Here is a 13609-nt window from a genome sequence, read left to right as displayed (position 1 = left end):
CTCCCCCTTCGCGCCCCGGCAGCGCTCATCCCAGTTCAAACTGCATTGTTTGGCAGTCGCTTCCCTCCTTCATTAAGTATTTCCTTCTTACTTTAAAGCAGGAAAACAGGCCGCGCTACAAACCTTCTAAAAGTTGTTTCCCGCTGTACCGACCATGACATCTGTTGGTAAGCAGGTCTTCCAAGTAGGATCATCAATGACCTCATACGCCTTTATAAAACACTTTGTGTTCTGATTATTGTTATTATGCATGAGTGCTCATTACACAGGATATAAGTTCATTATAACTCATTAGTAGTAGTCGTATAAGGCATTAGGAAGCGTGATATACTTCCTGTTTGGCCAGTTTCCTCTCCTGTGACCTCATCTCTTCTCGTCAGCGTGCAGGTCGACTCCCCGGAGTCTCTCCTCACTCGGCTCTGCTTGGAGGCGGACTCGGTGACCACGGGGGTGTGACGCCATCAGTGTCCAAAGCGTGCACGCTCAGGGAGACACGAGGTCGCAGAGACACTCCAACCGCCCGCCGCCGGTGACTAACGGGAGGCGTGGAGGCGAGGCCGAGGCGGGGGAGCGGCCGCAACGCGCGTGTGATTCCGCCACATATATCAACTCTGCTGAGCAGGACATTGAAATGGAAAATGTGGGGCCTTGAAAGAGTGAAGCTCCCATTTACCCTCTGTGCACCGGTATGCTGCGTGCATGTGTGTGTGTGTGCGTGTGTGTGTGTGTGTGTGCATGCTCTCCGGTCTGTAGTTTCTTTTTAACTCAAAATTTCAGCTGCGCTCGACTTCGTTTTGCTCGAATCCCGCTGATGATTGAAAAACCTTTTAAGCCCCTCCCCCCCGCCCCCAGAGCCTGTTTTTCTCAACAACTAAAATCTTGTTTTTAAAAACTGAAACTTCATTTTCTCTGTAACCACATGGTTTATTCACTACATTTAAATTGCTACAATACCACAACCCTTGTGAAAAGATAGCGATGGTACAGTTTTTAAGTACCCGTTAAGCCGCAACACGCAACAGCTCACTAAACCCGTGATGAGTCTCCATTACAGCGTCTGATTTCACCAACATCCATGTAACGGGCTCCTTGGAGTCAAACAAATCAATCCATATCTTTATAAACCCTTATTAGTACATCTAAAGACAAACTTTTCTAAGCTCCTGAACATTTTAAGTCCCAGCATGCCCCCATCAGTAAGTCATTTCTCCATTTTTGAACCATTTTTGACTGAAACTCCGTCCTAACAGGTCATTGCTTTGTTTTACTCTGATTCTTTAGGTTCTAATCATTCAAAAATGTGTCTTATTAATAGCTTGGCTGATGTTAAGGAGCTGAACCATACAGGTTGACAAACTCGGGGAGCCATTTTTTGTGAATCTTGCTCATAATCATGCAGGATGTTCATAGTTATGATCAGAATGTGTTATATAAGTATTTCTTTTTAAACAAAATTTTGAAAAAAATCATATACATAACAAGTATTAGAACTCAGTTGGGGTTCATACGACTACTTGAACACGGGGAACAAAGGCACAGAAGGAAAACGACCCCCGGGGGCGTCTTTTGAGCTTAAAAGGTTAAAACCTGCGTGAATCTTCCAGTCAAAAAAAAAGTGCATTAAATATGTATTTGCTCATGAAAATATGTTCGAGTGCAACAGACCAGTCCAATAGGAATAGAAGTTTATATATATGCATAAACAGAAGTTGATCTAACTCCTATTCCCTGACTGATATTCGCTGCTGGCCATTATGAACAGAACAAAGTGTGAAATGCATCCGGATCGACGCGGCACTATATTAATGTGTCCATGTATTAATGTCTCATAAACAAGCAGCGCGGCTGTTGAGAGATCGGGGGGCTGAATAATTGAAGACCGGAGAGTTTTTTTCCCTCTGACATGCTTTTGAATCCTCCTGTTGTGGCTGTTTGACTCTTGCGTGAGCTTTTCATCACGTCTGGGGGGTTTTGTGTTACGGATGTGCAACTGTGTTTAAAGCAGTGATGATCTATTATTGATCGGGTGGCATCTGCTGGGAGGCCGAGGAGACGCACACTCGCTCTGCGCATTCATGAAGAGATATTCTCTGTTGACTGGACGGCCTTCATTCATGATTTGCACCTTTTTCCAGACGCGGTCAGCATTATTATTACAGCAATGTGGGGTTATAATAAAAAGTCTGCATTTCCTCTCAGACTCTTATGAAGGTGTTGGTGATCACATGTGATGTTTTTTCTCTCCTTTACTCGAAAAACTATGAATTATTAATGCCAGAAGTTGCTTTGACTGTACTTGTGCAGCCTGATCCTGACACCAGTGTGTGTTGCAGTGTGATGGAGAGTCTCGTGTCCATGCTGCATGTGGCCAGGTGAGACGTTCTCATCCTGTATTAATGTATTCCTCAGGACCCAGAGTGTGTTACCTTCACTAAACAGCAGAGACAGAGTAGATGGAGCATAAAGTCTATACCGACTGAATGTTTCAGGACAGTCTGAAACTGTACACATCTATTGCACTGCTTCATGTTAATTTAGTGTGACGCTAACTTCTGCGTTTGACCGATAAAAACACGTCGGCCCTGCAGCACTCGACTCGATAGAGCCAATAGATTCGCTTTGACTTTTGAATTTAGGACCTTTGGAGGTTCAGAGCAGCGGCTCCTGCAGCTGAAATCACAGCGACGCCTCTATTGAGCCGTCAGAAGAGAGCGTGCACCTGAACCGTCCTGCTGCATCTTGAGGTCAAAGTTCAGCGTGGTGAAGCGTCACGCTCATGAAGTCTTCTACACACAAAACACAGTGAAGATGCACCTGACATCCAAAAGACCTCACGTGAAGCATCGGGCGAGGAAAACAGTCTGAACGTGACAAGAAAGAAGCCCAACCATGTGCAAAAGTAAACTAGGAACTCTTTTATTCTTTTTTGTTCATTTTATAGATCTATGTTTAGCTTTTTTTTTTTTGTTTCTGTTTTTTTTTTTTGTCTACTCGAGTCCTTTAAAAGTTTGTCTTCATGCTGGGTGCAGCTTCGGTGTTGGTTGTACATGCAGGGGCGTGGATTTCTGTCGGTGGAGGTTTATTTCACACGTCGGGGCGAACAGGAGGAGAACGTGGGAGCGGCGGCTCTGAAACCCTCCCGATCCGAAGGGAGACCACTCCGGCAAAAATGATATTAAATTTTAAAAAAAAGGATCCACTACAGGCACAGCTGCAGGAGGAAGAGGAGGAGGAGGAAGAGGGGGCACTGACCATCATCGAGGATTCACAAAAGGGTTAAGCGGAAGCAGTTCAGTTCTTGCTGTGATAGTTGCCATCCGGTCCATAAACAGGGGACGGTTTTTTATCATGACATCATCAGTTGACATCTTTAGTGCAGTCAAACAAACAAAATCAACAAAAAAACAACAACTTCAGAAGCAAGCAGTCAATAAGAGGCGTATACAAAAAATAAGTCAAGACAGCTTTGCAGAGAGAACAGAACAAAGAGAGGGGGGGGGGGGGTCCTGTGAGTGACGGCTGACATTAACGGACCCGTCAGGAGAACTTCTTGTTGACTTTGGTCTGGGTCTGTTTGTTTGTTTGTTTGTTCTGGAGTTTCTATCTTCTAATCCGCTCTGGTGGGTTTCTCCTTTCCTGCTTTTCTAATACATAAAACAATCAAATAGAAGTAAAAAATAAATAAAAAGGTACATATATGACATCACACGTGCCAGCTTGTGGATGCCACTTTTAGCTGAGGCACCTTACAGTGCATATTTATTTTTCTTGTTTTTTTTGTTTGTTTTCTTTCTCGTTTTTCTCGTTTTTTTTTAAACATCGGTGGCTACAACGGGGATGAAGCCTGTTGAAACCCCGGCAGTGTTGGTGCCATGCGTCACGGTGCCCAGTGAGAACCACTACTACGTACAGGAACATCAACACCCTTCAGGGGAACAGTCCCCGACACCGTCGGGACGGACCCGTCGTACCGGGAACTTTTTCGTGGTTCCTTATATACATATACTTAAATATATATATATAGAGGACTGCCAACCCGCAGCGGTGACGATCCACTGACAGCTACAGATGCACTGGGGAAGAAGCCCCGTATTCAATGGAATAAACAGTTTTCGTAGCAATCAAAAGTACATTATTCAGTGGATATACAAAAACCCAAACAGCAGAGGGTTGGTTTTAAAAAAAATAAAGAAGAAGAAAAGAAAAGGAAGAAGCTCGAATAGTGGGGTGGAAACACACAAGGACATCATCTTTGGTGGAGATTCCACAGAGTATGCGTAAAGACGTCTGAGCACACGCATTCTGCAGATTACACACACACACACACACACACACACACACACTTCCTACAGCTGGGATTAGGAATTGACTGCAGTTACTTGGTAAATACGTCGTCGTTTACAAATCGGGAAGAAAAAAACCAAAACACTCCGGACATCGATGCACTCAGGGTGTAAAAGGTGTAAAGGTGAGATCACAGAAGTGTTGCTGGAGATGTAGAAGACAGGAAGTGACATCACACACACACACACACACACACACCGCGACACATTTTGGTTGTGAGCCGCCGGCGGAGGTTTTTCAGCAGAGACGTTTGACGAGACGGCTTCGGTCCCTCTCGACGTTTTGGAGAACAGAACTTACGCAGAGGGGACACACACACACACACACACACACACACACACACACACACACACACACACACACACACACACACACACACACACACATCCACTAATAGTTCAACCATAGGCTGACAGTTACCAGATCCTAGAGGTCTGCCTATGACTAGTTTCACTGCAGTAGCGTCCCGTCCCACCCCTCAAAAACAAACAATCACAATAAATTTAGAAAAGAGAGAGACAAAGATTCAAAGCTGCCTGTGGAGGAAGATGCTGGCAATCATTCAGGATTCATTCACTGATGAGCGCACGGGGGCTCGCCACCACGCACGTGTCTTCTTCTTCTTTTTTTTCCTGCTCGGTAGGCCTCCTAGTTCAGTTCCCATGCAAAGCCACGGCTCGGATCAAGGGATTTTTTTTTTTTTTTTAAATACAACGTGCAGCACCTCCAAAAAGCTTGTCCAGAGACCCAGGCGAGGGGGAGGAGTCAGAGGGAGGGGGGGGAGGGGAGGCGGGGCGTCAACACGACCTCTCCCCTCCCCCCACCCGCACACCCCTTTTTCCTACCGTCACTGTTCAAGTATGAAATGAGAGTGGCATAAAAAATAACTTACAGATCATGTGCACGGAGTAATGAACGAGACGTTAAAAATGAAAAGGAACAAAAGTGTGCTTAACTGCTGCGACGGTCTGGCCTGTGTTATTCTCACCAGTCAGTGAATCAAACAGGGCCACAACATTTTGGAACATTTTTCATCTTTAATACAGGCTCTAAAGAACACGAAGTCTCACCTATAAGGAACGGACCAAATGACACATTAAACTGTTGGAGAACTATCTTTTGTTCTCTTTCGTTTCCGCGCTATAGATTTACATCCTGAAAATGTTCACGTCTTTAAAATAAACTTCCGCAAAGTCATTCTGTTTTTTTTTCTTCATTTCTTTCCCCCCAGGGTTCATATTTATTCCTGTTTTTTCTAGGCTACATTTCACCTTAAACTGGCTACACTCGATCCAGAAAATAGATTTAAAAACTGCATAATTTTCAACTTCCACGTCTATGGCAGAAAAAAGCATGGATTCCAGTTGTTTTTTGTTTTTTTTTAAAAACAAGCAGATGAAAAACATTAAAATCAAAACAACGGAGAGAACAAAAAAAAAAAGGACAAAAATCAAAACGATGAGAAAAAGAGGCCGAGGTCCTCTGAGGAATGATCGTGACGAGCTATGGATGGGTTCGTGAAACTACGTTTGATTCCACGGTGCCGACGAATGGGACGGAGGTAAGTGTCTCTCGCCTTCAGGCCTGGGTCATGGAGGGAGAGAGAGAGTTGAGGGTGGAGGTGGGTGTGGGGAGAAGAAGGAGTTTAGGAATCCCTCGGGCCCCTCGACTCCCCTCAGGAGCAGAGGGTGAACTGGTCTTGCTCGCTGGGCTTTTTGACCCAGGCCCCCAGGCCGGCCTTGTGGAAGGCCTTGATGAGCGCCATCTTGGCCGAGTGGTACTCTGAGGCCACCTGCTTGGCATCGTGGTAGGAGCTGGGCTTCAGCACCTTGATCCACAAGATGGAGGACAGCTGGAGAGGGGAGAGAGAGAGGAGGGAGAAGTTGGAACTACAAACAAAGCTCATGACATTAACCGCAGATCTGTGCAATCTGATTCGGGGTTAGCGTCTCCAGATAACTTGTATGTTGCATGCGGTACAGTCGTCATACTGCGGCTGTGAGGGTTGTACGGTGCGGCGTACCTTGGCGTGGAGGCGAATCCAGCGGCTGTAGAGGGCGTGCTTGCAGAGGCGTGACGCGCGGCCCATGTCGTCCTTGCCCGTGGTGGCGTTGATCACCTCCAGGGCCTGATCCCCCACCGTCCAGTTCACGCTGAAGTTGGGCGCCTTGCCCGGCTGCCGGGCCTCGGCGTTGCTTATACCTGGAGCGAAAAAATGGAAAAATGGCCGACGGATCGGAGGTTATGACTGGATACAACATGTTGCGGCGCTATCCACAGCTTGAGAACCTTTTTACGCTAACATTGAGTCAAAGTAGGAAAAAAACGACAGTGATGAGATCGTTATTTTCTTTCTCCGTCCTCCACGGTGTCAGTGGGAGACGAACCATCGCCTCCTGCTACCGTGGTAAACAATGAATGTGGCACCACCACACCCGGCACGCCATCCCCTCAATGAAGCTGCTCCCACAGCTCCAACAGTTACTTATTTTCTTTGCTATTTTCATTTCTTTTTGTGCTGCCGAGTGAAGAAAAAGCTCGTCCACTCAGGGGGGAGCACGAGGTCAGAGCTTTCCTCCAGCGCAGCACTGGGCATCAGCCTCCTCTGTAGCCGAAGCGTAAATGGGAGATATATGAATGCCATAAATCCCGGTGTCCTGCTCTTTGTGTGTGTGAGTGTGTGTGTGTGTGTGTGTGTGTGAGTGTGTGTATTAAGCTCCTTGGTTCCATTTGACAGCACTCTTGTGGCAGGTGATGATTTAAAAGGGATGAAATCCTCAGCGCTCTTACGCCACAGCCCTTCACCGCTAAAAACTCTCTAAAGCGGAAAAGGTTAATATCCCCCCCACATTATCTCCTTTACCCGACACTTAGAGCAACCAGGGAGGAGGAGGAGGAGGAAGAGGAAGAGGAGGAGCACAGTGCTCCAGGCCATGTGATGAGAGGCCCTTTGGCCTCGAGGATCAAAAACAAAATGTTCAATTTTGAGATTCTGTTTCAGAAGCTTTTATTGTTGTCTATTTTGTGCTATTGCTGTCATCTCCATTCAAAACGAGTCAGCTGGAAACATTAAAAGAGCTAATATTAGCTAGCTAGCTACAGCTGGTGAACTCTGCCAGAGACGTTTAGTCGTTTAGTTGAGGTGGCTCGCTAGAAATGAAAACCCTTTCACTGACAAAAATATCAAAATCACCAAAAGGGAAGAAAAACGACTAAATTACAGAAGGCAAAATAATAAAGAACTAAAAGGTTTGACAAACCTAACATTTGTAACAGGAAAACTTTACATGCTATTGAAAAAAAACCCCAGAAAGAGTCCTCAACCACAAGCAAAGACTGAACCCCACGTCTTAAAAATGGAAACAAACGGCGTGAGTCCGGGTCCATACGGCTTTTTTTAAAAGGTCAAGCCAATGCTGACAAATGCACACAAAATGTTGAAGCTATTCAAATTCCACAGGAAATAGGTAAATGTCAGCTCGCGTCAAACAGAGGGAGGAAGCAGTAACTGTCTCCCTGCTGTGGACCGACCGCTGAGCTGCATGAACGCGTTTACTGCTCACGAGTCTCACTCTGATATTTAGACAGCTGGAGGTTTGATTGGCCGAGATTAACGAGGGAGATACGACGCCGACGCCTCGGCCCGAGGTCTTGCCGTGTAAAGATTCGATGCGAGCATCTTTCAGTGGAGATCTTATCCTCCAGATCACACCGGGCGCTCACCACTGAGCAGAGGCCTGTTGAGCGTAAACTGCTGGGGAAGGTCCTCGATTTCTGCGATGCGCTGGTACATGGCCCTGGAGAGGTGGTCGGCGTGGTAAAGGCTGCCGAGGATGATGCTGGAGAAGTAGATGGGCTCCGTGAAGTAGCTCATCAGGGAGCCCTGGATGCCCACCACGTTCCACCTGCAGAGAACACACACACACACACACACACACACACACACATTAGATAACCTGAAATAGAAGCTCGTTTGTAGGAAATACGCAGTTTTAACCGCGTTCCTCTGGTGAGTGTTGATGCAGATACACTCCCATCCGGAGGTCTGACGTTGGAAACGCGGTTATTAAGCAGAGACTCAAACCGTCTATCAGCGGACCAAACCAAATATTCTGGTTTTGAAATTGTTCATAACTATCAGAAAACATTGATAGCGTTCAAACGAGCTGCGCGCCGCATTCTGCAGCAGAGAAAGCGTCGACTCCTCGCGGTGAACCAGCGAGTGAAGCGCTCTGTCGGAGCGTTGAGCTTTGACGTTTACAGCTGCCAGCAGTGCTGAGTGTGCGTTACAGCCGCCTGACACACATCAGAGCGACGGCAGCTGCAGCTCAACGTGAAGACTCCTCTTCCTCACGACTGTCAACGTGTGAACGTCTTCATTTCTGCTTTAGAAAGTCATCTGGTACATGGATTAAATGAAGTTAACTCGCTATTCTTTAGCATTGTGGCGCAGACTGTAAGACTCCGTGGTGTGTATGATGAACTTGAAGAGAAAAGAAAGTCTCTCTGCTATTGAGATGACTGAAAACACAAAGAAATACTGTGTATGATAATGTGCAACGTGCATAAGTGGACACACACACATATACATACAGCTGCACAAGCAAAAATATATTAGTACATAACCACCCAACGCAATCTGCCACACACAATCACACAGGATGCTACAGTTGTGTAGACTCTGGGGCATCCAATCTCACTTCCTACAAACTTCTGTGTATTCCTGTTCTCTGTCATTAGCATCTCTCCCCAGTCATTTCCCCATTGACATGCTCTGTGAAGCATCGCCCGCCCCTCCTCACGGAGAGAGAGAGAGAGAGAGAGAGAGAGAGAGAGAGAGAGAGAGAGAGAGAGAGAGAGAGATTGCTAAAACATAGCTTTAAAAGTAACGCTAATAAACAAAAGCTACGTATATTAAAAAAACATAAAAACAAGAAACAGCTGCTTTCATGGCTTTAGAAAACATGACTCATAATTGTGGACTATTTTCAGCTGTGGATTAATGTACATTTGATGTATTAGTGTGAATATACAGCAACCAGATGGTGTGTGGTGTATGACTCAGAAAACAAACTATTATTATGTTTATAGTAATAAAGAACGTGTCACCAGAGCGGCTCAAAGATGCATTTTGACTATTTTCACAATAGAGCTCAACGGCTCAGAAGAATAAGTGTTCACACTGTCTTCCATGTCTAAAACGCATTACAGACATAACGATAATGCGCTCCCATCTTCACAAGATGTGTTTATTGTTCCTGCAAACATTTCTTCCACTTTATCTAAACCCAGCAGTGTTGTCTTTTAATGATTAATAATATAATGATAATGCATTAAAACAGTTATTACAATGCGATGGGAACGTTGAAGGAGTGAGCAGCAATTATGAAATATAACGATACTTAAAAAACTGCTTTATATGTTATGATTATTGTAATACACATACAATAATAAGATGAGCAAAACTGTTATCATATTTTTGTGTTTTTTACCTTAAGTTTATTGTAATTCTGTGTTAGTTGGACCGAACAGAATAAGCTTTTCAATATATACAATAACTTATCTGTGCATATGACAGTAAAAACATCTTAAATCTTGAGTTATGAATATGTGCTATAGTTAATCGTTGCTATAAACTGATTATAATGCACGATAAATAGGTTCATCGTGCGTTATAGAGACGCTAGCAGGATGAACGCATTGTTGCTATTGGTCTTTTTGTTGGTTTTGTCAATATTATAAAAATATTGATTATCTTTTTTACAAAAACAAGATGATGAACTCTTCTTCCCCTTCAGGCAGACTGTTAGAGAGTGAAATTACCAACATGGACCCCGAACAATGAGGAATATGCGAGAGCGAGACCCCGGGCTCCTCCAGAGACACCAACGTCTCCATATGCAATATTCCCCGTGTGTGTCTGTGTGTGTGTGTGTGTGTGTGTGTGTGTGTGTGTGTGTGTGTGAGAGAGCGAGCCTGATACTGTGTGTGATATTGCAATCTCAGAATTCATAGCTGGGAGCAGTAAAGCACACACTCAGCAGTCAAACTGCTTCATAATATTACGCAGTAACACACACACACACACCATTTTTTTCATCATAACAGGGTTACACAAAAAAACCACACACACATTTTGAGTTATGCTTTTACAGGCACACATCTTCACTCATCAAACGTGTCTGTACTTCTTTGTTGGCATCTTATTCAATACCATGTTCTGTGTGCACACACACACACACACACACACACACACACACACACACACACACACACACACACACACACACACACGCGGCTGTAAGAAGGCTCACGTAATCATCTGTTGAAGACAATAATGACAGGAAGAAAGAGAAAGAGGGGGAGGAGGTAAATAACCCACAGGAGCTGTGCACCTCGTGCTAATGAGTCCGTCTGAAGAGAAAACATTGTGTAACGCCCCCCCTCTCCTCTTCCTCCTCCTCCTCTTCCTCCCCCCGCACGGTCAAAGTGTGCCACTCGGTCGCTGCATTAAATAGCAGCCCCGCGGCGAACAATCACTCAGGCTCGGGGGGGCGGGAGCAGGTGGGCGGCAGATTCCTCACCTGGTTAACAGCTGTGTCATGAAGGGCCGAGCCTCGCTAACACAGTCCCGTCCTTACACTGGGAGCGATGTTTACTACCTTATCTAAGATGCAAAAGATTACATTACATATATATACAAGCTTAGCATAAAAGTATTTATGCTAAGCTAAGCTAACCTGCAGCTGAGGTAACTTCCGATGAGGCAAGATTTTTCCACTCTGCTTGGATGTGTTAACTAATAAACTCCAGAGGGGTTGGTAGCTTCATTTACTATTGCACAGAGACCAGCTGGCCGTTCTCCCTGTTTCCAGTGTTTATGCTAAGCTAAGCTAACCTGCAGCTGAGGTAACTCTCGGCAAGAAAGCCCAAATAAACCAAAACCCAAAGAAGTATTCCTTAAATGATTCTCTGCTGGTTCCAACCGAATATAAATTGCCCCACTTTGTATATATATATATATATATATATATATATATATATATATATATATATATATATATATATATATAGAGTGTTTTTCCTTGTTATCGGAGTAAAGCTGGGTCAGAACCGCTGCATGACTGTGTGAGGTCTCCAACCTATTTTGCTCTCTACTGACTTGGATCGCTCCCCTTCGGACAGGCGCACTAAATCCAAACCACAGCAGCAGCACTGATGCGCCGAAGAAGAGGCAAACAGGACCGGCCGCGCAGCGCGAACAGCATCCGCCACCCACCCGGTCCACATCTCCCTGCACCGAGCGCGCGCCCGGCGCTCAATCACTCCGTGCGTTCAGGCGAGGTATTACCATCCCGGTGAGGAGGAGGAGGAAGAGGAGGAGGAGGAGGGGAAAAAAAGGGCTCCGGAGAAGAGTTATGGAGAAGTTTTATCGTTCATCACGAGGGAGGCACAGTGTTGCCTTGAACATGGACAGAGACTAAAGACGCCATGATCTGCCTGCAGAAACGCCCCCGAGGGGACAGAGGATCCATCAACTCAGCCGTCCCTGACTCTCCCCGGAGGAAATGATAGACTTGGAATGACAAAGCCGGGATGTGATGCAATCCATCACGGCGTGAGTAAATAAAAACAAATAGTAATAAAATAATAAGAGTATCTTGAACCTTCATGGCTAAACATTAGTCTGCATAAGATGCAAAATGTAGTTTCTGACGAGAGGTCTATTTTGGGGAAATCTGCTTTTTTCCACTCTGCTTGGATGTGTGAACTCATAAACTTTGTAGGGGTTGGTAGTTGCATTTACTTTTGGACAGAGACCGGCTAGCTGTTCCCCTCTGTTTCCAGTGTTTATGCTAAGCTAAGCTAACCTGCGGCTGATTTAACTCTCGGCAAAAAATCACCTGGTGCTTATTCCATTTGTATATGTAATATTCTTCTTACTGTTTAATTGTCTTATTCTGTTTTATTACTGTTTATATATATTACTTGACTTTATTTCCTTGCTGTAATTTCCCCACTGAGGGACTAACAAAGGATTATTTTATCTTATCTTATCTCAAATAAGCTAAAACTCAACGTATTCCTTTAATGATTCTCTGCGAAAAACGGCTCGCTGCTGGTTCCAACTGAATATGAATGACAATATTAATTACACACAGTGTCTGCAGCCGCACTTCGTCAGATGGAAAACCGTCCTGAAGTCACATCACCTTGCGATCTTGTCGCTGCAGGACATGGTGAGGAGCCGCTCCCCCTGCAGCACCCCGTCCCAGGTCTGGATGGTGTTGCTGGACCTCACGGGGATGGTGCCTTCCCCCGACTCAATCTTGGTCCTCAGCTGGCCTCGTGCTTTCCGGTTGGGATGCCTGTCTCCTTGGTCTGAGCGAGAGAGAGAGAGAGAGAGAGAGAGAGAGAGAGAGAGAGATGCATGAAAAAACACACGCAACTGTAGAAGCAATTTTTTTTTTGGGGAGAAGACGGATGAAAAAATAAAAATGGCTTCCAAAAAAAGCGAGGCCTATTATTTATTATTACGTTATCAATGTTTCCTACTGTTCCGGCAGCAGGCGCCATCTATTCAGTGACTAATTGAATGTGGCTGTTTTCTATTAAGTCTGCCATGTGCAACGGAAAACACTTTGACAAGAAGAAGAGGGAGGTTAATCAGACCGACGGGGAGAGTGTGTGCCGGGCGGCAGGAAGACTGATAGAGACAGACAGCGAATGACAAAAAGCTCTAATTACTGGAGTCTTGTTTAAATGCGTCTGTAATGCGTATTTGGATTCGGGGCGGGGATTCTAATTAAATGAAACCAAGCATAAGAGAGGAAAACCTACAAAACTGAATTAAATAATAAACACTCTGTCGTTGAAACCAACAACAAAAAAACACGGCGGCTGAGCCGAAGAGAGACGAGGGATCTGGTCACATGACTTCTACTCGTCCTCCTCTTGTTGCTCTGTGAAGGTTTCTTCCTTCTTCCCCTGTGAAAGGGTTTTTTCTATCTTTATTTGGGGAGTTTTTCCTGATCTGATGTGAGGTCCCGTGACAGCGATGTCATGTGTACAGATTGTACAAATCTTGTATTTGTGATTTTAGGCTGAACAAAATGAAATGAATTAAATTGAAAGGCTGCACTTCTCCCCCTTTTAATTGATTTTACAGACCAACTTAAAAACATGTCACATTACAAAAGTCAAACCCATGAAAGAGGCTATAAAATATCTTAAAATCATGTATTGGATTTTGTAAATTGAATGC

The 13609-nt window shown here is 44.9% G+C and overlaps 1 protein-coding gene and 1 long non-coding RNA gene across 4 annotated transcripts in view; one reads left to right on the top strand and one right to left on the bottom strand.

Moving 5' to 3' along the window:
- Positions 1–2840: 2840 nt before the first annotated feature.
- adarb1b (adenosine deaminase RNA specific B1b) overlaps positions 2841–13609 on the bottom strand; it is a 93573-nt gene continuing 82804 nt past the window's right edge. For all 3 annotated transcript variants that reach the window (XM_068571784.1, XM_068571783.1, XM_068571782.1), the window contains 4 exons: positions 12558–12726; positions 8068–8249; positions 6368–6546; positions 2841–6196 (listed from right to left, as the gene is read on the bottom strand). In XM_068571784.1, the coding sequence (XP_068427885.1) occupies positions 6020–6196; positions 6368–6546; positions 8068–8249; positions 12558–12726 (707 nt within the window). In that variant the 3' untranslated portion in view covers positions 2841–6019. The remainder of the gene's footprint in view (positions 6197–6367; positions 6547–8067; positions 8250–12557; positions 12727–13609) is intronic.
- On the top strand, positions 5766–12744 carry LOC137782489 (uncharacterized). The gene is made up of 3 exons (XR_011077284.1): positions 5766–5905; positions 11530–11962; positions 12579–12744. It is a non-coding gene; the product is annotated as an uncharacterized lncRNA (long non-coding RNA).

This window comes from Clinocottus analis, unplaced genomic scaffold, assembly GCF_023055335.1.
Source record: "Clinocottus analis isolate CAN_PGR_092001 unplaced genomic scaffold, fCliAna1.0.p SCAF_12, whole genome shotgun sequence".
Lineage (NCBI taxonomy): Eukaryota > Metazoa > Chordata > Actinopteri > Perciformes > Cottidae > Clinocottus > Clinocottus analis.
Note: the sequence above shows the minus strand (reverse complement) of the source record. Positions and strands in the feature narration are given on the sequence as shown.